The 25,722-nt window shown below is 38.5% G+C and overlaps 1 protein-coding gene across 2 annotated transcripts in view; it reads left to right on the forward strand.

The window, feature by feature from the left end:
- The window catches only part of LOC124776543 (dolichyl-diphosphooligosaccharide--protein glycosyltransferase subunit STT3A), a 114,696-nt gene that overhangs the window by 79,430 nt on the left and 9,544 nt on the right, over positions 1–25,722 (forward strand). For both annotated transcript variants that reach the window (XM_047251573.1, XM_047251574.1), the window contains 2 exons: positions 5,423–5,661; positions 13,842–14,006. In XM_047251573.1, coding sequence (XP_047107529.1) covers positions 5,423–5,661; positions 13,842–14,006 — 404 coding nt within the window. The remainder of the gene's footprint in view (positions 1–5,422; positions 5,662–13,841; positions 14,007–25,722) is intronic.

Consider the following 25,722-nt stretch of genomic DNA (forward strand, 5'->3'; position numbering starts at 1 on the left):
TGCGCCAAAAGGCGTATGAGCAGAGCAAACACCAAGCATGGGCTGTGTATGTCATCGTAGCTGTGAATGGGCAGTAACGCCTGTTTTTTGGCACACACGGGCAACTGTTCAAACCAGCCTAACAAGTTGCGGGAAGATATTGTGAATGGTGGTTTGAGAAGCGCTACTTTTAAAGTAAATTTCCTTTTATGCAAGAATTATGCTACGTGTGAAATGTAAGATGAATTTCTTAAGTCACAGAGGCTTTGACTTCCGTTGAAAACTTAACACATTGAAGACCAGCCACTTAAAAAAATTTTGGACACAGAAGACCAGCCATTATTTCATTATTTAAAATTTGACTGGCACACTTGTTTGATATATTGTAAAGGATAGTTGCTACTCACCAAATATTGGAGATGCTGAGAAGCAGAAAGGCACAGCAAAAAGACTGTCAGAAAGTTAGCTTTCAGCCAATAAAGCTTTTGTCAAAAAAACACACACACACACACACACACACACACGTCTCTGGCTCCAGTTGCCAGAGCCTCACGATGCCCCACCCAGTTCTACGGATCAGTTTTCACCTGTAAATGACCATGGTTGGCGATCGGACTCGTAATTATAATGGGCGGGCAACTGCATGCAGTAAGACCTCAGTGCTGTTTTCACTAATCGCTCTAAGCACTGCAGAACTAAGCTCTTACCACACAATCTTTAATTTTGAGTAATGGGAACTGATATAGTAACTTGACAAGGAAACAAGGGGATGAGAGCACACAATATGTCATAACCACTTTGAAATACACTGCATATGGACAATATGGATCCTACACATGTACTACTTTTGTTACCACAGCGAAAGACACTTTCATCAGTACAGAATAAATCTGTTTTAACCTTGAGATACTTTTGTGTGAAACAAAACTGAAATGTTGAGTGAAAAGATCCTGCTAAGCATTGAAGATGCATAGCTACAGAGGTGGCATTATTTGTAATTTTTATAACTAATAAACATATTTCTTTATCATCATCTTTACACAGAATTGACAATGAATTTTTACACTGATGTTTCCTGATAATTTTCAACATGAAGAATTTTTAAACTGCTACGTAACAAAAACACTTTCCTTCACTGTTGTTGAAACATAAATTTAGTATGTCACACGCTATGAATCAGTAAAATCGAATGTTGTGAACATCACAGTAATAATCTTTTTGTAGTAATGAAAATGTGCACAATACCTTTTGTTTTTTTCTGAAACTGTTTTTATTATGCTTGTCAGTGTAATAAAATAGCTGGTACTTTGTACACAATCTAATGCTTTGCTTAAAGCAGCAATAATAATTTAAAGCACTTTATATAGGCTTATGTATAACCAGCTTATGATCTGAAAATGTTGCTGATTAAATATCACAGGATGTGAAAAGGACACACTAAACATCTATTGAAATAACAACACTGTTTTTAAACACTTAACTTATACTAGAGGAGACAAATCATGACTTTTACAATATGCCTGTCACTATGAATAATAGAATATACTGAACTTCACCCTAGAAATAAATACTTCCTTTTGTGGTGGTTAGCAACATACTGCAGCCTCTGACGAGATTTTGCTACCGATGGATGGTTTAGCAGCTTTTACACAGTGACCTCCAGGTCATAATTCCCATCGTAATATTTATCCAATATAGTAAACAATGCTGCAACATAACATCTGCCTCCTTCACAGCAGACGATGACTCCCCACTGGCCTTCGTAATAACATTGCCACTTCTGCTTGTTAACAAATAGCTGCTTAATACTATGGAATTATGTGTAGCAATAACTTCCCATCCATCCGAGGCTGGTTAACAATGATTGTGCTCATTTTAATCACCACACAATACAGTACATGAGGATTGCACCACACACTACTTCACAACCTTTGTGACTCACAAAGAGAACTGTTCTATACTTTTTGTAACAACATTTCTCCCACCTTACCCTTTCCCGGGGAAGTTCCTTTAGATTTTAACTTGAGCCTAGGGCCATGACTCAGTACATCTTTAATCCTAAGGGTTCATAATACTTTTAAAATAAATATCTGCTTAACAATATGTAGAGATTAATACAAAAAAGTATTTACAGCTATACATTTAAAACACAGTTACAAATTATTGGTTCCATACTTCGCAGGCTGGTGGCAGCACCTTACAGCAGTGAGCTGTGTTACTTTACTGTGCTTCTGTTAGATGGCATATGCACCCTCAGTGCTCCTGCCCTGCTACTGATCATATTTTTTACGTTATGGCAGAGAATAATAACAAAATAACTTCTACGAAATGAAATGGAAAAATCCTACACTGTGTGACGTATGCTTGTGCCATTACAGTATCTCTCTCTCTCTCTCTCTCTCTCTCTCTCTCTCTCTCTCTCTCTCTCTCTCTCTCTGACAATCTTTTTATTGTTCCTCTCTGCATCTCAGCATCTCTGCTAACAGGGTGAATACCAACTACCCTTTTTGTAATATGTTACATTCCATCCTGGATTTTCCATTGTCTTATATATCTTAAAGGGTAACACATGCAAAAAAGACCAATTATTGTATGTGAAAGCTGACCTTTGCTTGTAGCTATACTTAAACTATTAACTTTTCCCATTTGTGTGTACGTGCTATTTACCAGTGATGTTGCTATAGGCTGACTACATCATGTGTCCTATGCTCTGAATATCTGTTGTCATTGGCTGGCGAGATCATGTGACTTGAGGTATGATTGGATGACAAACGTACATCACAGTCTTGCTTTCAGTGCTTCAGAAACTAATGAACTGTATTTGGTGGAATTCATATTCATACTTTCATAACAAAGTTCATAGTTTACATGTTGCCGCCCATCAAAAAGTTTCCAAAACATGTTTTTTGCTGTGTTTTGTTTCCACAGAATGCCAGGAAGTTATAAGCCAATGTCTAAAACCTTTACCATTCAAAGGATTGGTAAGTTTATAAACTTTACAGTTCCTGCCACTGAACGCAAACTGTATTTTCACCTGGAAAAAGTGTATTTTTTAACTAGTTTGTTTGGAGAAGGCAGTGGCAGTAAGGTGTAGTTTGCAGTCAGAAGTTCATCAAAGGAGTGTGCTCTATAGTCTGATTAAAATTAATTGTTAGCCGACTTCTATCATTTAGCGCTACAGTGCAGCTGCTGCTTGGTTATAGATGACACACAAACATAGCCAGTCACTTCACAAGTTCTGTTGCTTATGTGTGAACCAGAGCAGTATTGGCAGAAAACGCCATAAGTTATGATGGGATTATGAGATGCCTTGTCGATAGCTGATATTAAGTGACCAACAATTGTACTGTGGCAGGCAACATGTTTTGCAGCACTGAATTTAAACTTGCTCTGGCCTAACCACAACCCCACAACATGCAGTGTATCTGAGAGAACATCAGTCAACAACTTGAGGCAGAATTGTTAATCATGCTCACTTTGTTCATGGCAATTAAAGCTAACCTCTACGAGCAAACTCAAGACAGAGAAATTTTCAGTGCTAAAAGTAAACCATAATTTCTTGCTTTCATTTGTTACTTGAAACTATCCCCATACTGGATACACAAGCTGATCCTTTACCAGCTGGTGAACAGTCCTGGGTTCCACTCTGTTGTAGGTTACAGAAAACACGTCCTTGGTGGCACATAGGAATAAAGCATACTGTTCAAAAGTAAGAAAATTAATTTGTGTTTTTACCTCCACCGATTTTTAGCTCCAGACAGCTGCGTTGTAGAAAAGAGTGTCTGTACCACTCAATTCAAAGTGTATGAGCAGTTGGAAACAGTAAGAAGGTCCTGAACACTTTCTTCCAGAAGACCTTCATAATTCCACACTTTGTCAATTCCTCGCTTCATATGCATTGCAACAGCCCTCCAATCCATTTTGGTGACATTTTTCAGGCCCTGAATAGTATTTATAAACCTCCAGGTCAAAATTTATATAGACTGTAGTGAGTCCTAAACCCAATAGTTTGGCGTCAGGCACCAACAGCATAAATTTAATATTTTAGATGAGAGTTTAAATGTGCCATTGATGAGACACGTGTTGCTATTGTTAAACTGCTAATGATTCTGCCACATATGGGTATTTGTGGTGCTACCCTGGAAAATAGGCACAATTGTCAGTAATGATCCCTCACTAAAGGTAGCCATTTGTTTATAATCCTTGTTTGGTTTGCAAAGGTGGAGCATTACTTGTCACAGGAACTAACAAACAAGTGATTAATGTGTGATGTAGAAGAATGTAGTACCCTATAAGTTGAAAGAAATGTTTAACAGTAGTCATCATCTTGATTTACTGGTGTGAATAGAAACTTACTAAAACCTGTATCATTCCGCCCACAGATGGCAGGGGTTGCGAGTCGGCCATTAGAGCGCGTTGTGCTTAGCAGCATGTTTTGGCATTGAGCTGGTCAATTCTGTTGTTGGTCACTGTTTCGTGGTGGCCACTCATTTGGGTGGACAGTTGTTCAGTGCTCATGCTCACATAAAAAGCTGTGCAAAAGTTACAGCAGAACTGGCATATTCCGTGACTGCATTCGCAAATGGTTCTGCTCTGATAGAGTAGGATATACCAATAAAAAATGTTATGTTCGGCTTAAAAGTAAAAAGTCATGTAGTTCTTGCTGAACTAAATTTTAGTTCCAAGTTTGTGATAAAGAGTATCTATATGACCTAAAATGTTACAGTTGTGAGTCACTCACTCATTCGTTGTAATTAAGTTTAACTCCTATTTAAGGAAGAAATATCTGAATACCCATACAATCATTAAAAAAAGGAGTTTTAAAATTTACCTATCTCTTGATTTTGATAAAGCACTTGTTACAACAGATGTGGCAAGTGACAACACTTTTCAGGTGATCATATTTAATAAGTTCTAGATTCAGCAATATGGATTTAACTTATGATTATGAAGCACTGCACTCCTACACAAATATGTCAAAATTCTACTATGATAATTAGCAGTTCTTTATATACTGGAAATATTAATAATCTAGATACCTTACCAGATAATCTCATTGATTTATCTTGGTTGAGAAATAGGGCAACATTCCACTGTATTGTCTTCATTTAGCTCTGTTTAAGTTTCTTTCTTGGCCATAAAACACGGGTAGCTGGTATTTCTTCTTCTTCTTCTTCTTCTCCTTCTTCTTCTTTTAATTTTTGAAATTTATTTGTGGCACATAAAAGTTTATATTCAATTCTGGTGTGTTTGTTAGCTGCAGTAATGTGCCAGAATCATTCAGAATACTACTCCATATTTTCACTCAAAGCACCTTTGAACATATTTTGGTTTCGAGATTTAAAATATTTTGTGCATATTTCTTATCTATGTTAGTCTTAATGACCATGCCAATACAAATAAAAAAGTGTGCTGCACGTAATGTTGTTTGTTTTTGTTTTAGGAAAGATTTCTCCATGGACTGGACGTTTCTATTCACTCCTTGATCCTTCATATGCCAAGAACCACATACCCATAATTGCATCAGTATCTGAGCACCAGCCGACCTCTTGGTCCTCTTTCTATTTTGATCTGCAGATATTGGTGTTCTTGTTTCCTGCTGGACTTTATTTCTGTTTCTCCAAACTTTCTGATGCTAACATCTTTCTGGTGCTCTATGGTGTCACTAGTATTTACTTTGCGGTAAGTAATTGTAAGAAAAAAGGATTGCCTAGATTTTATGTAACTCTTTTTTTTTTTACTTATTGATGATTTGTATGTAAACTTTCAGAAATATAGAGGCTGCTGAGAAATGATTTGTGATTTCATCATTTTTTTTTAAATTCAGTTATGTAATACTATTAATGTCAGAAGCTAATTAATCTGTTCTTTGTAGAACAGCTTTTATCACTATACAATACATTTTATTGCAAGTTACATCCTAAAAGTTGCTCATTTCATAAGATACTCCATACCCAAATATTTTTAAATTTGAAGAATTTACTTGAGAAATAGAAGATATGTGTGAATGTTTATTGGAAAAGTATTAAGATAGTTGTGCGTTATCTTAAATTCAGTAGTGAATAGGTACTGAAAGTATAAACGAGCATTGCTGCTTGAAGTTTATGGCATCAAAAATATCAAGTTCTGTTACAATACATGTAGATTTTATAAGACATAGCATGTAGAAAGAGTGATTGAATGAAGAGGAGTAACCACATACTGTAAAATCTTCAGTAAATGTGGGAGGTCACTTCTTATTATTTGCACTTAAGAGACTGTTACTATACATGATTTATCTACTGGAGACCTATGGTCCAGGAACTGTATACCGAAGTCAGCGTTGCTCATCAATAAGCTTCTGGCTCTTTGAGTCACCAGGATGTTAACTGAAATAGGAAATAAAAGAAGGCACCCATAACAAGAAATTCTGAAAGAAAGGTGTCGGAGCAAAATATAGTTTGTGTGTGATGGCCTAGGAGCCATTAAGATTTCAGCTGGTTTGTGTAAATAGTTAGATTCTCTGTACTGTGTAAGTGATCAATTTGCTTCATTTGTCCACACAAAAATGTATATTTGGCGGACACAGGCTTCCTTCATATTGCAACAGAGATTTTAGTTACTGGAAGTTTGTGAGTACACGTTCTCGAATAAAATTGTTACTGCTGCTGCTTTGTTATGTTGCCCCTTTTAACAGAAATCAAAATGGGACAAAATAAGTGTGATTGCAAACCCAACGAAGAGAGACAATGACAAGGACTTGGTAGTTTTTAAATCACTCACCATTTTCAGCCAAGTGGTCTAGAGGCTCCCACATGACCATAATGGATTTTGATGAAATTTTGTATGAACATTCACACATGTTCTCATTGAACACTGGTAAAGTTTCAGATTCAGAAATGCAATACTTTCGGAGATACAGTCACTTGTTTAAGACCATAGCACAGCTTTCTATAGTGCGTCCTTGAATTTTCAGCAACTTTGAGATGAGATCTCTCTGTAAGTATTTGCATGAAAGAAACAAAACTTGGCCATCTTATACAACTTTTAGAGCTCTTTAAAGTAAAATAATAAAGAAAAGTATTTCTGAGCAATTTTCATATAGATAATTTGAAGCAAAGTTGGGCGAAAAAATAGCTGTTTTAAAAAAATGCGAACTTCAGTTTTTTATATCTCCAAAAGTAATTGTGGGATGTACATGAAACTTTGCACACCATAACTCACCAACACAAGGTCTTAGAATATAATATTTCATTCTCCTATTGCTTTCCATTATTTCACAAATCTAGGGTAAAGTTGTCGATTTTTCAAAAAGTGCTAAAAATGGGTATTTTTAGTCAAATTTTTCAAAAAAGTGTTTTCTCCAAACTCTTCTAAACTATGGTCATTAGAAAGAGTATATTGTAATCTATCTAGAAAAGTGGATTTGGTTTTGCAATGCAAGCATATAAGGCCCTAAAAAGTAGCACCATCAAAGAGGCGCACTGGAGGTTTGAACACATTTTTCTGGCACTCAAATTATACCTGAAATCTTTTATTTTGCCTTATACATGTTTATTAATGTCTGGGATAAGTGAAATAAGAAGTTCTGATGAATAGGACCTAGCTTAAGTCCGAATAGCAAAAGAATAAAAATAGAAACAATGTTATTTCTTAATTGTCACCCCCCTCTCCCTCTCCTCCCCCCCCCCCCACCCCCCTCCCCCCCACCCTTCGTCTTTCAGATGACATTTAAGGCCTTTAAGATGCAAGCTTTGATGCTTGGCAATGTAATGATGGCATGACAGACTCTATATTTTATTTTTTACATCTTCAGTAAATTCATCCACTACCATTTGCTTCTACTCCAGTGTGGCCCGATCGGTATGTAGCCATTGCTTAAACACAATAACTTCCTGTGGCTCATGATCTAGGAAATAGCTGGCAATTTCAGATGCTATAGCTTCGGGCCCGAGCACCTTTCACAGCGATATAGCATGCACTGTTTAGAGTTCAAACTGCAAACTGCCTTGCTGAGAATCTCCTTATAATTTTCACGTATACCAGCTCTGCTAAGCATAAGCTTAACAGTTTGGTGAATTGCACAGACGCAAACTGCATGCATTCTGGCTGATCCTACTGTTACAAGCCATTTGGGTCTAAGTTCACAAAAGTTTGAGAACCCTATTTCTGGACCATTTATATTCTTATAGATAACATAATTTCCCGTAAATTGCAAAGTAACAATCTTTTCTGAATGTATGTCTTTCTATCTAAAAGTCTAACTGAAATACTATCTTTTTTCCAGGGCACACCCTACTATGCTCATCATCTTCAAAAAAAAAAATTCGCACTCTACTAGCAACTTACGCTGGTAATTTCCTGCTTTGCCTATTTTCGGGAAGTGCCAGAATGCCCTTCTCTGCCTTAAGCTTCCGAGCATTCTTCACCATTCTTTCGGACACGCCGAACTGACCTGCTGTTTGTCTGACTGTCCAACTTACAGGTGCCAAGGTTAAAATTTGCATCTGTTCTTTATGAATTGCATTCTGCATCTTGGCTTTCAGTTCAGTCAGCAAATGTGTATAGTCGGCACAGTTTCCACATTCCTTAATTTCACTAGCATCTTCAATTTGTCGGTTTACTCCCATTGCATTTACAATTCTGTTTTTAATCACATTTTGAGCCTTTTGAATTTTCTTCTTCACATATTGGGGCTTATCTCTGTAGCTTGCTGTTCTCTTCAGGGTTGAAATACCGATAGACAATAAGCTACTATTTAATTATTCTTTTGGTGTAAAGTCCTCATCAGAATGTGATCATGAGGCTGATGAGGCTTCGTCCAAGTGTTTATTTAAGGTAGTCCTGCAAGCCGGACAAATTTTCTGACCTGGCTTTATGTTATTAACAAGCTGCTTCTTCAACATATCAGAAGCCTTATTAGCTGTTTCAGTATCAAGAGTGCGAATTCCTGCCTTAACATTATGATTCACCTTCCCAAAGGGTTTGAAGCATTTTTGACATGACACTCTGGTCCACTATCTCCTTGCCCAATTGAACAGGAAGGTATGCTGTTCCCTTCTGCATCCATCTCTAATCAGTAACTAAATAATGTATTTGGCCTCTAAGTGCAAATTATAATCTGCTTAAATTTCAGACAAATTGCTACTGAATGAATTTATACACAATGTATAATACCAATGAAAAAATCTAATAAGAGATATATGCTATAAAAGACACAGTCAAAACAATTTTTGTAAATTGGATTACAAACTTTGATGGTCTTACGAATCACTTAACAAGGCACACTCAGTCCAAGAGAACCCACTCACTATGCTGCAAACACACCACTGAAATACTGATTGTTCAAACAAGGCCCACAATAATGAAAAAATCTGATTGTCAAAGTAAATGTTGCCATTATATTTTCTATAAACAGTGAATCTTGTGAATTTTCTCTGTGAAACTAGTGGTTACGTATTTACCAATGAAGTAGGCTACATTTAAGTGTGATTAAATACTAAATTAAAACTCTTAGATGTTTACCCAATCAATTTCACACGTTTCCCTAATAACATTAAGACAAAAATTCACAGGTTGCAACACCTAGGTACTAAAATCTCTGCAATATTGATTGGAAAATTTACATCACTTGATGCATGATTCAAGCAAACCGATTCTTTTTTGGAAAAATGTTTTATACAATTGAATCCAAAAATTAGGTCTTCATTTTCCACTTGTAAATATTTACAATTTTGAGAAGTAAAAAAAAAATTATGAAGCTATTATTCATTGAATTCTTTAAGCTTTTTTTTTTTTTTTACAAATGAGAAGAGTTGTATGCAGGTGAACACTTACGATAAAAGCAGAAGAGCTACTTCTCATAGTTTTCAAGTTTTTCTGACAGTCTCATTGCCTATTTACCAGATCATTTTATTTCAATTATTCAAGGCGCTAATAAACATTTATTAGGCATAATAAAAGGTTTAAGGTGCCAGAAAAATGTGTTCAAACCTCCAGTGCGCCTCTTTGATGATGCTACTTTTTAGGGCCTTATATGCTTGCATTGCAAAACCAAATCCACTTTTCTAGATAGTTTAGCATATGCTCTTTCTAATGGCCATAGTTTAGAAGAGTTTGGAGAAAACACTTTTTTGAAAAATTTGACTAAAATTACCCATTTTTAGCACTTTCTGAAAAATCGTCAATTTTACCCTAGATTTGTGAAATAATGGAAAGCAATAGGAGAATGAAATATTATATTCTAAGACCTTGTGTTGGTGAGTTATGGTGTGCAAAGTTTCATGTACATCCCACAATTACTTTTGGAGATATAAAAAACTAAAGTTCGCATTTTTTAAAAAACAGCTATTTTTTCGCCCAACTTTGCTTCAAATTATTTATATGAAAATTGCTCAGAAATCCTTTTCTTAATATTTTACTTTAAAGAGCTCTAAAAGTTGTATAAGATGGCCAAGTTTTGTTTCTTTCATGCAAATACTTACAGAGACATCTCGTCTCAAAGTTGCTGAAAATTCAAGGACGCACTATAGAAAGCTGTGCTATGGTCTTAAACAAGTGACTGTATCTCCGAAAGTATTGAATTTCTGAATCTGAAACTTTACCAGTGTTCATTGAGAACATGTGTGAATGTTCATACAAAATTTCATCAAAATCCATGATGGTCACGTGGGAACATTTCTCGATATTAGACCACTTGGCACGGAATGGCCCTTTGTGCTTTTCAACAGTAGTCCCTCTGTTTATCGGGGAAATGTTAGGTGCAGTGGTCTCCTCACTATTGCAAGGCAGCAGTGTCATGAAAGAAAATTAACAAATGTTTGAGTAGAGGCTTAATGTTTCCTCGTAGTACTTCGTATTCCCCTGCAGTCTTCCCATCAGCTAAATGAAAAGTTGTTTGTGTACAACACTTGGGTAGGTGTGATAAGTTTCCTACCTTTCCAGTTTCTAGAAGAAATGTCTCAAGAGATATGGTTACTTGAATGCACACATTGGTGGTGATGTGAGTCATTTGTGTTTCCAAAGCAGAAACTATTCATTGTCATTATTTTATTATCTGTCTGATGTATGACATAAATGAGTACTTGTAAATATACATGTTATAAAAGTAAGGTTGTTCTGTGAAGAGTATCTTAATTTGATGACTCCTTACATAGAATTACTGCTTAAAAAGTAGAATCATACACATTGAAAAATTAATGATTGCTGTTCCGCCTGAAAGTCATCTTACATAATTCTAATTACTGCATCTGCTATCTACTGCCATGTTGGATACTTGTCAACATGACAGAATTCTGGAATTTGTCCACATTAGTGGCAGATATTCTTTCCTGAAGACTGAAACTTTCTAGATCATAAATTTGACTACTTACACATAACTGCTTTTCTTTAATGCTTTTGGCTTTGGGCTGAGGTATTTTAATGTGATAAGGAAGCTGCTGGGCATCAGTAAATGCTCAACAAAAATCAAATCCCTCAGTAAATGAATACCACCAGCAAATATTAAATTTGTCAATGGTAAGATTGGTCACAACAGAGAAGCAAAATGGTACTAGTGATAGTTGTGTTGCCACAAACCTCATGTTGTTTTGTAGTGATTGTTTCTTTATGATGCCACTTGGGCAATGGGCATAGTAGAGATGGTGTTGCGGTAACTGTTTGTGTTTACAGTCATGGGATTATCAAAAACCTCATTTCCAGTTGCAAAAGAAGTGAATGCAATAAGTGTGACAACTGACACTCCCCTCCTGTTCGCCACTTTTGCTGCTTCCTTCTGTAACTCAGTTGGAGATGGATAGGGGAGGGAAGAGAGAATTGAATTGCAAATGGTGTTTGCAAATGACCCATCCTCATACTCAGCTTAATGAATTCTTTTCTTCTGGAGTGTAATTCCAGTAGCTTAATTGTTGCCACATAGGTCAGCAAAAACACGTTAAATTTATGACTCTTGCTGACACATATGAGGGCTATTCAGAAAGAAGGGAATGTTTTGACATTTTAAAAAACTAAGTACAAGAAATACATTTTATGAAGTATTTGTATCGAGTGTAGCCAAGTATGGAAGTACAACATGGACGATGAGCAGTTTAGACAAGAGGAGAATAGAAGCTTTCAAAATGTGGTGCTACAAAAGAATGCTGAGGATTAGATGGGTAGATCACGTAACTAATGAGGCGGTTCAGAATAGAATTGGGGAGAAGAGGAATTTGTGGGATAACTTGACTAGAAGAAGGGATCGGTTGGTAGGACACATTCTGAGGTATCAAGGAATCACCAATTTAGTATTGGAGGGAAGTGTGGAGGGTAAAAATCGTAGAGGGAGACCAAGGAATGAATACAATTAACAGATTCAGATCGTTTCATAGCTTTGGTTACTGGTAATAAGTTGAAACCAGTACCTATGAGTTTAATTTGTACACTACAGCACTGAAGATGATCACTATGATTGAAAATCGATTTTGCTGTCAGTAAACCATCAAAGTTATGACCAACGCTGACCTTCCTTCTAGATTCAGAAGGATGTATGTTGCAGTAGTTACTCGGAGATGAAAATGCTTGCACAGGATAGAGTAGCATGGAGAGCTGCACCAAACCAGTCTCTGGACTGAGGACAACAACAAAAACAACATATAGATTGAAGTAGTGAGTGAAAATTTGTACACTGGTCGGAGAATTGAACCAGAGTCTCCTGCTTACTAGATAGGTGCGGTAGCCACTAAACCAGCTTGGCACAGCGGTTTGCACAACTACATGAATTACCTTGGCATGCCTCCCTCCTCGATCCAAATTCTCACTGCCACTCCAGTCTACTTTAAACTCCCCTTCACATATGAACAGAATTTCTGATGCTCTCCATGTTCTGGAATAGCACCTTAGCATATTTGTATAAGTACCTGTACCTGGGTTTTGGGCTGGATCCCTCATTTACTTTCGATGCTGAGGTGCTGTTCCAGAACATGTGAGCCTTTGCAATTCTGTTCATGTATAATGGGGAATTTAAAATAGGTTGAGGTGATAGTGAGAATTTGGATCGAGGAGGGAGGCATGCCAGGGTAATCTGCAGTTGTGCAAACAACTGTGCCGAGGTGGCTTAGTGACCAACACATCTGCTTAGTAAGCAAGAGACCCGGGTTTGATTCCCAGCGTTTATACAAATTTTCACTCACTGTTTCAGTGTATATACATAAAAACATTCATAAAAAAGTTTGATGTGATAAAGTGATACTCTTAAGCTTTAGACTGTTTGCTGTTGCTTCAGAGAATCAATCTAAAGTCTCAAAGAAACAGTCAGATTGGTGGTGGTGAGACAGAACTAGTTAAATGAAAATATGATATCATAGTATCACACTTCAACATTTTAAAGTTAAATTTACTCTATGTTTGACTTGACAAGTTCATTTAAAAACCATTTTATCTTATTTGTTCACGGTAGGCTAAAGGAGTTTAAACTGAAGTATGTACACGTATTAAGCAGAGAAATTCATCTTATTAGGAAGATTACGTGATTGCTGAGAGCCGTTGCTAAATTATTGTGAATAGAGAATGAAAATTTGTAGTGTGCATATTTAAATAATTTTATCAAAACTGCAGTGAGAAAAAGATTTTCATTGTTGCAATTGCTTGGAGTTTGTGCATAATGTTAATGTGGGGAAGAGCCTAATTAGATGATTTGTGAGCTTAAATGAGATGGACATCATTGTGAGCTGCTAATTTATTTTGGCATTAAAATAATCCCAAAAGCCAGGAAACAAAATTATTTATTTATTTATTAACTGTCCACTTATTTTCTACTATCTGTGATCTATGAAAAACAGTTTTTGACTGTGAGGCATAGGGTATGCAAAGTTATTAATTTTACAGAATACTTTTCCTTTTTTTACCAGGGTGTTATGGTTCGTCTAATGCTGGTTCTTGCACCTGTGATGTGCATACTCTCTGGTATAGCTGTCTCTGCCATGCTGACGACATACATGAAGCAGATAGATGCCTCTAAGAATGTGGATAAGAAAAGCAAAAAATTTGAAAGCAACTATGTCATGAAGAGTGAGGTAAGAAAAAAGTTCATTATTAAACCATCAGTATGCTGTGTTATTAATTCCTCTCAACATTTAAGTTTGATTCTCTCATAGGCTTTTGCTACAGATGATCCTTGTTTTAGCAGTGGAGAAAACTTGGAGATTATGTTATTCGTAAAGTGGTTTTATCTGTTGATTAAATTAATTTTCTGACACACATGAAAATAATGTAAAATTCTAGCTTTAGAGATAAACTAATAAAAATGATCTTAAAAGAAAAATGTGTGTTTTCCTCTGTCTTACAGACAAATACTGAAGAAAATTATTTGTGTCACTAAAATTCTTGATCGATACTGTGAAAGTTTTCGTTGACCGAGATGTTGACTTATTATGTTCTTATGGAACTGCATTCTGACAGTGTTTCCAGTAATACATATGTGTCCCCCCCCCCCCCCATCTCTCTCTCTCTCTCTCTCTCTCTCTCTCTCTCTCTCTCTCTCTCTCTCGCGCGCGCGCAATATATATAAGCGAGCGATCGCCGCGCAGCGGCTCATTCGCGCTGCTGCTGCTGCCGCACACGCAACTGCATTGAACGCCGCCACAATGCCTTACAGAAGACTACGTCGTCGTTCTAAGCAGACAATTTACAAAACAATTGAGAACATCGAATTCTCTACATCAGCCGCAGACAAGAAGAAGAATAATGTGAAGAATACTGCTGCTACTGCACTTGTCGATGGACCATGTGTTTTCTGTGGATGTAGACTTAATTTTAGCATTGACATTAATGATCCTTTTACTCGTGGTATTTGAGAACTTTCTAATAAAGACTTTGGTAAATCCGTGTATATGTCCCCTTCTGCATTGTCTTTGTATACTCGTAGTAAGAGAAAAATATCTGACCCCAGCGCTAGAGGCTGGCTTACGCAATCGTGGTGGCGCGCCAGCAGCGGACGGGATCACTCTAGTACGGCCTAGTGCTCTTGTCCGGGATAACGCGCTGCTGGCAGTGTGAAATATTCTAAGTCCAAGCTGCCGCATGATATATAAGCGAGCGATCGCCGCGCAGCGGCTCATTCGCGCTGCTGCTGCTGCTGCCGCACACGCAACTGCATTGAACGCCGCCGCGATGCCTTACAGGAGAATACGTCGTCGTTCTAAGCAGACAATTTATAAAACAATTGAGAACATCGAATTCTCATACAAGGACAATGAAGAGGGTGACATATACGCAGATTTACCAAAGTCTTTATTAGCAAGTTCTCCAATGTGATAGGTACGGTAGGCAATAATGTCTCTGTCTACAAAACTTTCAAGGCCACCTACAGACGGAACTCCAGTACCACCTCTTCTGGCGCCCGTCGTCGTTCCAGACACACAATTTATAAAATAATCGAGAACATCGAGTTTTCTACATCAGCCGCAGACAAGAAGAAGAATACAGTGAAGAATATTGCCGCTACTGGACTTGTCGATGGACCATGTGTTTTTTGTGGTTGTAGACTTAATTTTAGTATTGACATTAACGATACATTTACACATGGTAATGGTTGGCTTACTGTAGCCATTGTACGAGGTGGTACCGGAGTTCCGTCTGTCGGTGGCCTTGAAAGTTTTGTTGATAGAGACATTATTGCCTACCGTACCTATCACATGGGAGAACTTTCCAATAAAGACTTTGGTAAATCTGTGTATATTTCACCTTCCCCATTGACATTGTATACACGTACTAAGAGAAAAATATCTGTAAATGAGTCTGTGTTCATTTGGGTTAAAGGTAAAGGAGTATGTGAATATGTAAAGTTTGTTGGTGATTGTACTGTGTATTTTTATAAATAAATTGATTATTATGCAAACTGAACTGTAGCGTAGCTGAGAACCAGACAAGGGTACATCTAGAACCGGGGGCTCAAGGAGGCAACAGCATGTTTCATGTTAAAGTTCTTATCGCTTTACCTTTGACCCCGCCTTACGCAACGTGGCGGCGCGCCCTTCTTAAAGGCACCATGCATAGTGTGTAAGTCACATGCCCATAAGTTCAAGAACACAGGATCCTCAAGATTACCTTCAACTTTGAGCTTGCTTTTCAGTTCTTTCAGGAATGAGTTATTACCATTAAAGCTTGACACTTGAACAACAACTTACGTTTTCAGATTAACATTATATTCCTTCCCGACAGTGGTAGCCTTCATAATATCTTACCGGATATGTTTCCAGGCAATGAACTGTCTTCAAAGTGCAGCTCGAGAAGTTAAATGTCAATTTTAACATTGCATTCAATACGAGTCCATGTTTCATTCAACAGCTACAGCCTACTGTTATTTCCCGTGACATTGTTGTGCTTTGTTTTGATGAGAGTTTGAATAGCACTAGCAGAACCAGCAGATGGATCTGTATGTTTCTGGGATAGTGCGTTGGTCCAGGTATCAAGCAGGTACCCGACTTCAGTCTCTCTCGCGAGAGAGAGAGAGAGAGAGAGAGAGAGAGAGAGAGAGAGAGAGAGAGAGAGAGACCCAAGTATCACAGAACACTGCTGCTACTGCACTTGTCGATGGACCATGTGTTTTCTGTGGATGTAGACTTAATTTTAGCATTGAAATTAACGATACTTTTACTCATGGTAATGGTTGGCTTACTGTAGCCATTGTACGAGGTGGTACTGGAGTTCCGTCTGTTGGTGGCCGTGAAAGTTTTGTAGACAGAGACATTATTGCCTATCGTACCCATCACATTGGAGAACTTGCTAATAAAGACTTTGGTAAATCTGTGTATGTGTCACCCTCTTCATTGTCCTTGTATACTCGTGGTAAGAGAAAAATATCTGTAAATGAGTCTGTATTTATTTGGGTTAAAGGTAAAGGAGTATGTGAATATGTAAAGTTTGTTGGAGACTGTACTTTGTATTTTCATAAATAAAGTGATCTGTAGCGTAGCTGAGAACCGGACAAGGGTACATCTAGAACCGGGGGCTCAAGGAGGCAACAGCATGGTCCATGTTAAAGTTCTTATCAGTTTGACCTTTGACCCCCAGCACCCGAGGCTGGCTTACGCAATCGTGGCGGCGCGCACACACACACACACACACACACACACACACACACACACACACCTACCTGAGTTTTTTCCATGCCACTTTTTGTACAATACATAGGAACATAATGGGGAGCAATACCTTTTGAGTTAACTTTTAAAACAAACATGGTTTATTTTAATCAAGAAGTAAACATGCCAAGTATCTGACTATAGAAGTGTCAAAAGTTATATGAACAAATAATTACAGGAAATCTGCAATGAGAGTAGGTTGCAAAGGAGGTGAAACATTTTCGTAAGGAACAAACAGCTGTTCTGTTAAGAGTGCACATTGCTAAGGAAACAAAGAGCACTATCTAGTCACAAAAAAATCACCCTTTTTACAAAGAGGTCTCAGAATAAAATTGAAATAAAAGTTGTACAAAACAATTATAGAAGGAATAGTATCAGACTAGACATACACATTAAACTTTTAAATGAACTGATAGAGCTACGTATTCAATCTGAGAAAGTTCTTTCTCAGTGCTTTTCATGGGTTTTGTTTTCTGACTTTGTGCCTCTTATAGCTGATTTGCTCTAATCTGTTTCTCTTCTCTCATTTTTTTCCAAGAACTTTTCTTTGCTAATGATTCAATGTACCCACAAGGTGCAGTGGACTGTGCACTGATTTGAAACTCCCTGGCAGATTAAAATCTACAGAGTGAAAATATTATACTGGAAACAATCTTCCAGTCTATGGCTAAACTGTGTAACTGCAATTTCTTTTTCCTAGGAAGTGAAATGAAATGATCATGTGGTGTTTTCGGCTGGGAGACACCATCTGTGATTGTTCAGCCACCTAGTGCAAATCTTTTTATTTGACACCACTTCGGCAGCGTGCACCATTTCCCGAGTGGATAAAATCTCCAATCCTGCCAGGAATCGAACTGCACTGACCACTCAGCTTCGTAGCTGGATTTCCAGGAGTGTTAGTTCCCCAAGGTTTCAGGGGGACTTCTGAGAAGTTTGAAACCTAGGAGATGAGGTACTAGTTGTAATCTTTCAGGAGATTCCAATCTACACTTTGTTGATGCTGTTACCCTCACTCATTGCAGGAGCCGAGGAAGAACTTAGTGATGAAAACTGTTGATGTTTGGATCTGAAGATAAACATGAAAAAGCCCAAACTAATTATTAGTAACTGACAAGGTCTAGATGAGGTATTTAAGTGATCTGGAGGTAGTGAATGATGGTGTATATCTAGGATTTCTGATGAGTGACATAAGATAGTGTGATAAATAAATAAAACAGCGAATCATCTTATGTCAAGCTGCAATGGTTAACCTCACTACCATCTAGCAGAAATAGCAATATCCAAACAACGAAGATGTGCTTGGCGGAATCATTGGTGTTCTTGAATGATTGCTTGGGCCTTGAAAGCTTAGTGATAGGAGCCGAATTGATGCCTTTGGGGTATGTTGGAGGAAGATGTTAAAATGCACCATGGACAAAAAGAACCAATATTTCCATTATAGCAAGACATAGCATCAGCAGAAGTTTGATAGTTCATTGGGCATATTTTGAAAAGAGAAGAGATAATGTAGGAAAGACCATCTTGCAAGACAATATCTAAGGCTGAAGACAATGAAGAAGAGCAGCAGGCAGATAGTTGGATCAAGCAAAGAAGATTAATGACCTTCTTCACATTATATTAAGAAGGGCAGAAGATTGCAGTGGATGACGATGTGTATTTGAAGATTAAGTTACTTAATACGTGAATAAAGAAATGAGGTCACAAGTCAGCAGTGAGTAGACAGATATGATGAGGTCAGTGACAATGATTAACTCATAATTCTCTGACCGTGGATTGGAGGGAAGTACAGCGGAGGGAGATAATTGGATATCTGACTGAAATTTTGTCAGAAAGGGTGCTACCTGAGCAAGCACAGTCTCTTGTGCACTGCTTGGTAGCTGTGACTCTTAGGAATTTCAGTAGTAACCTTAGGTTTTGGTTTTATCTCCTTCTGTAACTTCTTTACCTTTCTTACTTTCTTCACATACTGTTTCACAACCATTAATATTTGCTGTACCCCAACTGCCACTATGTTATTTCCACTCACTGAACAGCTTGGAACTTATGTGGGAAGAGAGAGGTGCCTGTAATATTGTTGAAATCGGCTCTGCAGAAGGGAACTTCTTAAATAAATTGCATAAATCTCTCAGAAACTGGGCAAGGTTCCAATCATCAATAGTACAACCCTTCTTAAAGGCACCATGCATAGTGTGTAAGTCACATGTCCATAAGTTCAAGAACACAGGATCCTCAAGATTACCTTCAACTTTGAGCTTGCTTTTCAGTTCTTTCAGGAATGAGTTATTACCATTAAAGCTTGACACTTGAACAACAACTTACCTTTTCAGATTAACATGATATTGGAATGCACCTGGCACAAATCCTTTAACTAAATCTTTTGCAACACTTTTTCCCAAAAACACTGAAGTCGGGTACCTGCTCGATACCTGGACCAACGCACTATCCCAGAAACATACAGATCCATCTGCTGGTTCTGCTAGTGCTATTCAAACTCTCATCAAAACAAAGCACAACAATGTCGCGGGAAATAACAGTAGGCTGTAGCTGTTGAATGAAACATGGACTCGTATTGAATGCAATGTTAAAATTGACATTTAACTTCTCGAGCTGCACTTTGAAGACAGTTCATTGCCTAGAAACATATCCGGTAAGATATTATGAAGGCTACCACTGTCGGGAAGATTGGTGTCTCAGCAACAGACACAAACAGATTTGTGCCTTCATCACGGCATCTCTCTGCACATAATCCAGCTTCATTGGCCATTGTCCAGTTATTGCAATAGGTGGCTGATGCAATTGTGTAGGGTTAGGAGCTGTTGCTGGAACACATCATGACTGCATGATGCACTCCCCATGTGTGCCGCAGCAGACTAAAAATATAAGGAGACTAATTAGAAATACCCCCCCATGAACCATGGACCTTGCCGTTGGTGGGGAGGCTTGCGTGCCTCAGCGATACAGATAGCCGTACCGTAGGTGCAACCACAACGGAGGGGTATCTGTTGAGAGGCCAGACAAACGTGTGGTTCCTGAAGAGGGGCAGCAGCCTTTTCAGTAGTTGCAAGGGCAACAGTCTGGATGATTGACTGATCTGGCCTTGTAACAATAACCAAAACGGCCTTGCTGTGCTGGTACTGCGAACGGCTGAAAGCAAGGGGAAACTACAGCCGTAATTTTTCCCGAGGGCATGCAGCTTTACTGTATGATTACATGATGATGGCGTCCTCTTGGGTAAAATATTCCGGAGGTAAAATAGTCCCCCATTCGGATCTCCGGGCGGGGACTACTCAAGAGGATGTCGTTATCAGGAGAAAGAAAACTGGCGTTCTACGGATCGGAGCGTGGAATGTCAGATCCCTTAATCGGGCAGGTAGGTTAGAAAATTTAAAAAGGGAAATGGATAGGTTGAAGTTAGATATAGTGGGAATTAGTGAAGTTCGGTGGCAGGAGGAACAAGACTTCTGGTCAGGTGACTACAGGGTTATAAACACAAAATCAAATAGGGGTAATGCAGGAGTAGGTTTAATAATGAATAGGAAAATAGGAATGCGGGTAAGCTACTACAAACAGCATAGTGAACGCATTATTGTGGCCAAGATAGATACGAAGCCCACACCTACTACAGTAGTACAAGTTTATATGCCAACTAGCTCTGCAGATGACGAAGAAATTGAAGAAATGTATGATGAAATAAAAGAAATTATTCAGATTGTGAAGGGAGACGAAAATTTAATAGTCATGGGTGACTGGAATTCGAGTGTAGGAAAAGGGAGAGAAGGAAACATAGTAGGTGAATATGGATTGGGGGACAGAAATGAAAGAGGAAGCCGCCTTGTAGAATTTTGCACAGAGCACAACATAATCATAACTAACACTTGGTTTAAGAATCATGAAAGAAGGTTGTATACATGGAAGAACCCTGGAGATACTAAAAGGTATCAGATAGATTATATAATGGTAAGACAGAGATTTAGGAACCAGGTTTTAAATTGTAAGACATTTCCAGGGGCAGATGTGGACTCTGACCACAATCTATTGGTTATGACCTGTAGATTAAAACTGAAGAAACTGCAAAAAGGTGGGAATTTAAGGAGATGGGACCTGGATAAACTAAAAGAACCAGAGGTTGTACAGAGATTCAGGGAGAGCATAAGGGAGCAATTGACAGGAATGGGGGAAATAAATACAGTAGAAGAAGAATGGGTAGCTTTGAGGGATGAAGTAGTGAAGGCAGCAGAGGATCAAGTAGGTAAAAAGACGAGGGCTAGTAGAAATCCTTGGGTAACAGAAGAAATATTGAATTTAATTGATGAAAGGAGAAAATATAAAAATGCAGTAAGTGAAACAGGCAAAAAGGAATACAAACGTCTCAAAAATGAGATCGACAGGAAGTGCAAAATGGCTAAGCAGGGATGGCTAGAGGACAAATGTAAGGATGTAGAGGCCTATCTCACTAGGGGTAAGATAGATACCGCCTACAGGAAAATTAAAGAGGCCTTTGGAGATAAGAGAACGACTTGTATGAATATCAAGAGCTCAGATGGAAACCCAGTTCTAAGCAAAGAAGGGAAAGCAGAAAGGTGGAAGGAGTATATAGAGGGTCTATACAAGGGCGATGTACTTGAGGACAATATTATGGAAATGGAAGAGGATGTAGATGAAGATGAAATGGGAGATATGATGCTGCGTGAAGAGTTTGACAGAGCACTGAAAGACCTGAGTCGAAACAAGGCCCCCGGAGTAGACAATATTCCATTGGAACTACTGACGGCCGTGGGAGAGCCAGTCCTGACAAAACTCTACCATCTGGTGAGCAAGATGTATGAAACAGGCGAAATACCCTCAGACTTCAAGAAGAATATAATAATTCCAATCCCAAAGAAACCAGGTGTTGACAGATGTGAAAATTACCGAACTATCAGCTTAATAAGTCACAGCTGCAAAATACTAACACGAATTCTTTACAGACGAATGGAAAAACTAGTAGAAGCCAACCTCGGGGAAGATCAGTTTGGATTCCGTAGAAACACTGGAACACGTGAGGCAATACTGACCTTACGACTTATCTTAGAAGAAAGATTAAGGAAAGGCAAACCTACGTTTCTAGCATTTGTAGACTTAGAGAAAGCTTTTGACAATGTTGACTGGAATACTCTCTTTCAAATTCTAAAGGTGGCAGGGGTAAAATACAGGGAGCGAAAGGCTATTTACAATTTGTACAGAAACCAGATGGCAGTTATAAGAGTCGAGGGACATGAAAGGGAAGCAGTGGTTGGGAAGGGAGTAAGACAGGGTTGTAGCCTCTCCCCGATGTTGTTCAATCTGTATATTGAGCAAGCAGTAAAGGAAACAAAAGAAAAATTCGGAGTAGGTATTAAAATTCATGGAGAAGAAATAAAAACTTTGAGGTTTGCCGATGACATTGTAATTCTGTCAGAGACAGCAAAGGACTTGGAAGAGCAATTGAATGGAATGGACAGTGTCTTGAAAGGAGGATATAAGATGAACATCAACAAAAGCAAAACAAGGATAATGGAATGTAGTCTAATTAAGTCGGGTGATGCTGAGGGAATTAGATTAGGAAATGAGGCACTTAAAGTAGTAAAGGAGTTCTGCTATTTGGGGAGCAAAATAACTGATGATGGTCGAAGTAGAGAGGATATAAAATGTAGGCTGGCAATGGCAAGGAAAGCGTTTCTGAAGAAGAGAAATTTGTTAACATCGAGTATAGATTTAAGTGTCAGGAAGTCATTTCTGAAAGTATTCGTATGGAGTGTAGCCATGTATGGAAGTGAAACATGGACGATAAATAGTTTGGACAAGAAGAGAATAGAAGCTTTTGAAATGTGGTGCTACAGAAGAATGCTGAAGATTAGATGGGTAGATCACATAACTAATGAGGAAGTATTGAATAGAATTGGGGAGAAGAGAAGTTTGTGGCACAACTTGACCAGAAGAAGGGATTGGTTGGTAGGACATGTTCTGAGGCATCAAGGGATCACCAATTTAGTATTGGAGGGCAGCGTGGAGGGTAAAAATCGTAGAGGGAGACCAAGAGATGAATACACTAAGCAGATTCAGAAGGATGTAGGTTGCAGTAGGTACTGGGAGATGAAAAAGCTTGCACAGGATAGAGTAGCATGGAGAGCTGCATCAAACCAGTCTCAGGACTGAAGACCACAACAACAACAACACAACAACAATTAGAAATAGTATGTTTCTTCATTGAACTCAGTAATTCTATTTGCCAGTGCACTTAATGTGTCAAGGCACAGTCAGGAATGTTCTTTTCATTACTGGAGTTGTTGATCAGCTGGTTGCATCCAGCAGTAGTAAACAGCACCGCAAAGGCTATGCTCGATGTAATAGTATTGTGGCAGCAGCCGTTTGTAGCAGTTAGCATGGATATAGGCACTGTCACCTTCCTAGTAGCAGTGAGCCCAACGTGCTTCTTTTCACTTGCATGACCCGACAAGAGCTGCTTGCTTGTGTTGCTGATACAGAGGTTTGTTTTACAGAGCGTGCAGCTGAACACTGAATTTTTCACTAGTCCATGAACTCCCCTATGACACTTGTCTTTTGTGCACAACACCAAATAAGGGAAGCATGGTCCGCACAGTTTGGTTCAGTCGGCTGCAGCCAGATCCAACTGGGTAGCTGGCTAGCTGCTGCAGTGGACTGAGCAAGGGAAGGGGCTAGGGCTGCCGAATCACTGGTGGCGGAAAGTCACACAGCACCTGGTTACAGATGAACAGTGATGACAGTGCTACATTGAGCCAAACAGAAGGCAAGCAAGTTCTTCTGCTCAAAAGCAAATTGTGTACCATCCTTTTCCAGGGTTTATAAGCAAAAATGCAATAATTCTGAGTTTTCCAGGACATTGGACATCCTGCCAGGGTAAGAAATCTGTATTATGCTGCCCATCTTTTTTCTCTTCATTTAAAATAGAAAGCGTTCACACACACACACACACACACACACACACACACACACACACAGAGAGAGAGAGAGAGAGAGAGAGAGAGAGAGAGAGAGAGAGAGAGAGAGAGAGAGAGAGAGAGCCTTTGTCTCCCATAAAAAAGAACCACCACTGGAGCAAGCGAAATGCAGTTACTTTCGGGTGAGGATTGTCAGAGCCTTTGTTTGTTACATGAGTTACATAAAGTAATGACTTGGCACTATTCAAATTTCTGACATGTTGTGTTGTTGTTGGCCTCAGTCCATAGACTGGTTTGATGCAGCTCTCCATCCCTACTCTATCCTGTGCAAGCTTCTCCATCTCAGAATAACTACTGCTGCATACATCCTTCTGAATCTACTTAGTGTATTCATCTCTTGGTCTCCCTCTACAATTTTTACCCTCCATGCTTCTCTCCATTATTAAGTTGATGATCCCTTGATGCCTCAGAATGTGTCCTATCAATCGATACCTTCTTTTAGTCAAGTTGTGCCACAAATTCCTCTTCTCCCCAATACTATTCAGCACCTCCTCATTAGTTACGTGATCTACCCATCTAATCTTCAGCATTCTCCTGTAGCACCACATTTTGGAAGCTTCTACTCTCTTCTTGTTTATTTATCATCCATGTTTCACATCTGTACATGGGTACACTCCATAAAAATACTTTTAGAAAAGACTTCCTGACAGTTAAATCTATACGCAATGTTAACAAATTTCTCTTCTTCAGAAATGCTTTTCTTGCCATAGCCAGTCTACATCCGATCACCACGTTGTTTTGCTCCCCAAATAGCAAAACTCATTTACTACTTTGTCTTATTTCCTAATCTAATATCCACAACATCACCTGATTTAATTCAACTACATTCCATTATCTTTGTTTTGCTTTTGTTGATGTTCGTCTTATTTCCTCCTCTCAAGGCACTGTCCATTCTGTTCAGTTGCTCTTCCAGGTCCATTGCTGTCTCTGGCAGAATTACAATGTCATCTGGAAACCTCAAAGTTTTTATTTCTTCTTTGTGTATTTTAATTTGTACTCCAAATTTTTCTTTTGTTCCCATTACTGCATGCTCAATATACAGATTGAATAACATTGGGAATAGGCTACAACCCTTTCTCACTCCCTTCTCAACCACTGCTTCCCTTTCATGCCCCTCAACTCTTATGACTGACATTTAGTTTCTGTACAAATCGTAGATAGCCTTTCGCCCACTGTATTTTACACCTGCCATCTTTGTCATTCGAAAGTGAGTATTCCAGTCAACATTGTGAAAACCTTTCTCTATCTTATAGGATTAGTCGTAGGGTCAGTATTGCCTCATGTGTTCCAACATCTCCGCGGAATTCAAACTTATCTTTCCTAAGGTCGGCTTCTACCACTTTTTCCATTGGTCTGTAAAGAATTTGTGTTAGTATTTTGCAACCATGAGTTATTGAACAGATAGTTTGGTAATTCTCACACCTCTGAACACCTGATTTCTTTGGGATTGGAATTATTACATTCTTCTTGAAGTCTGAGGGTATTTCGCCCATCTATACATCTTGCTCACCAGGTGATAGTTTCGTCAGGGCTGGCTCTCCCAAGGCTATCAGTAATTCTAATGGAATGTTGTCTACCCCCGGGGCCTTGTTTCAACTTAGGTCTTTCAGTGCTCTTCCATTTCCATAGCATTGCCCTGAAGTACATCA

The sequence above is a fragment of the Schistocerca piceifrons genome, chromosome 2 (genome assembly GCF_021461385.2).
Source record: "Schistocerca piceifrons isolate TAMUIC-IGC-003096 chromosome 2, iqSchPice1.1, whole genome shotgun sequence".
Lineage (NCBI taxonomy): Eukaryota > Metazoa > Arthropoda > Insecta > Orthoptera > Acrididae > Schistocerca > Schistocerca piceifrons.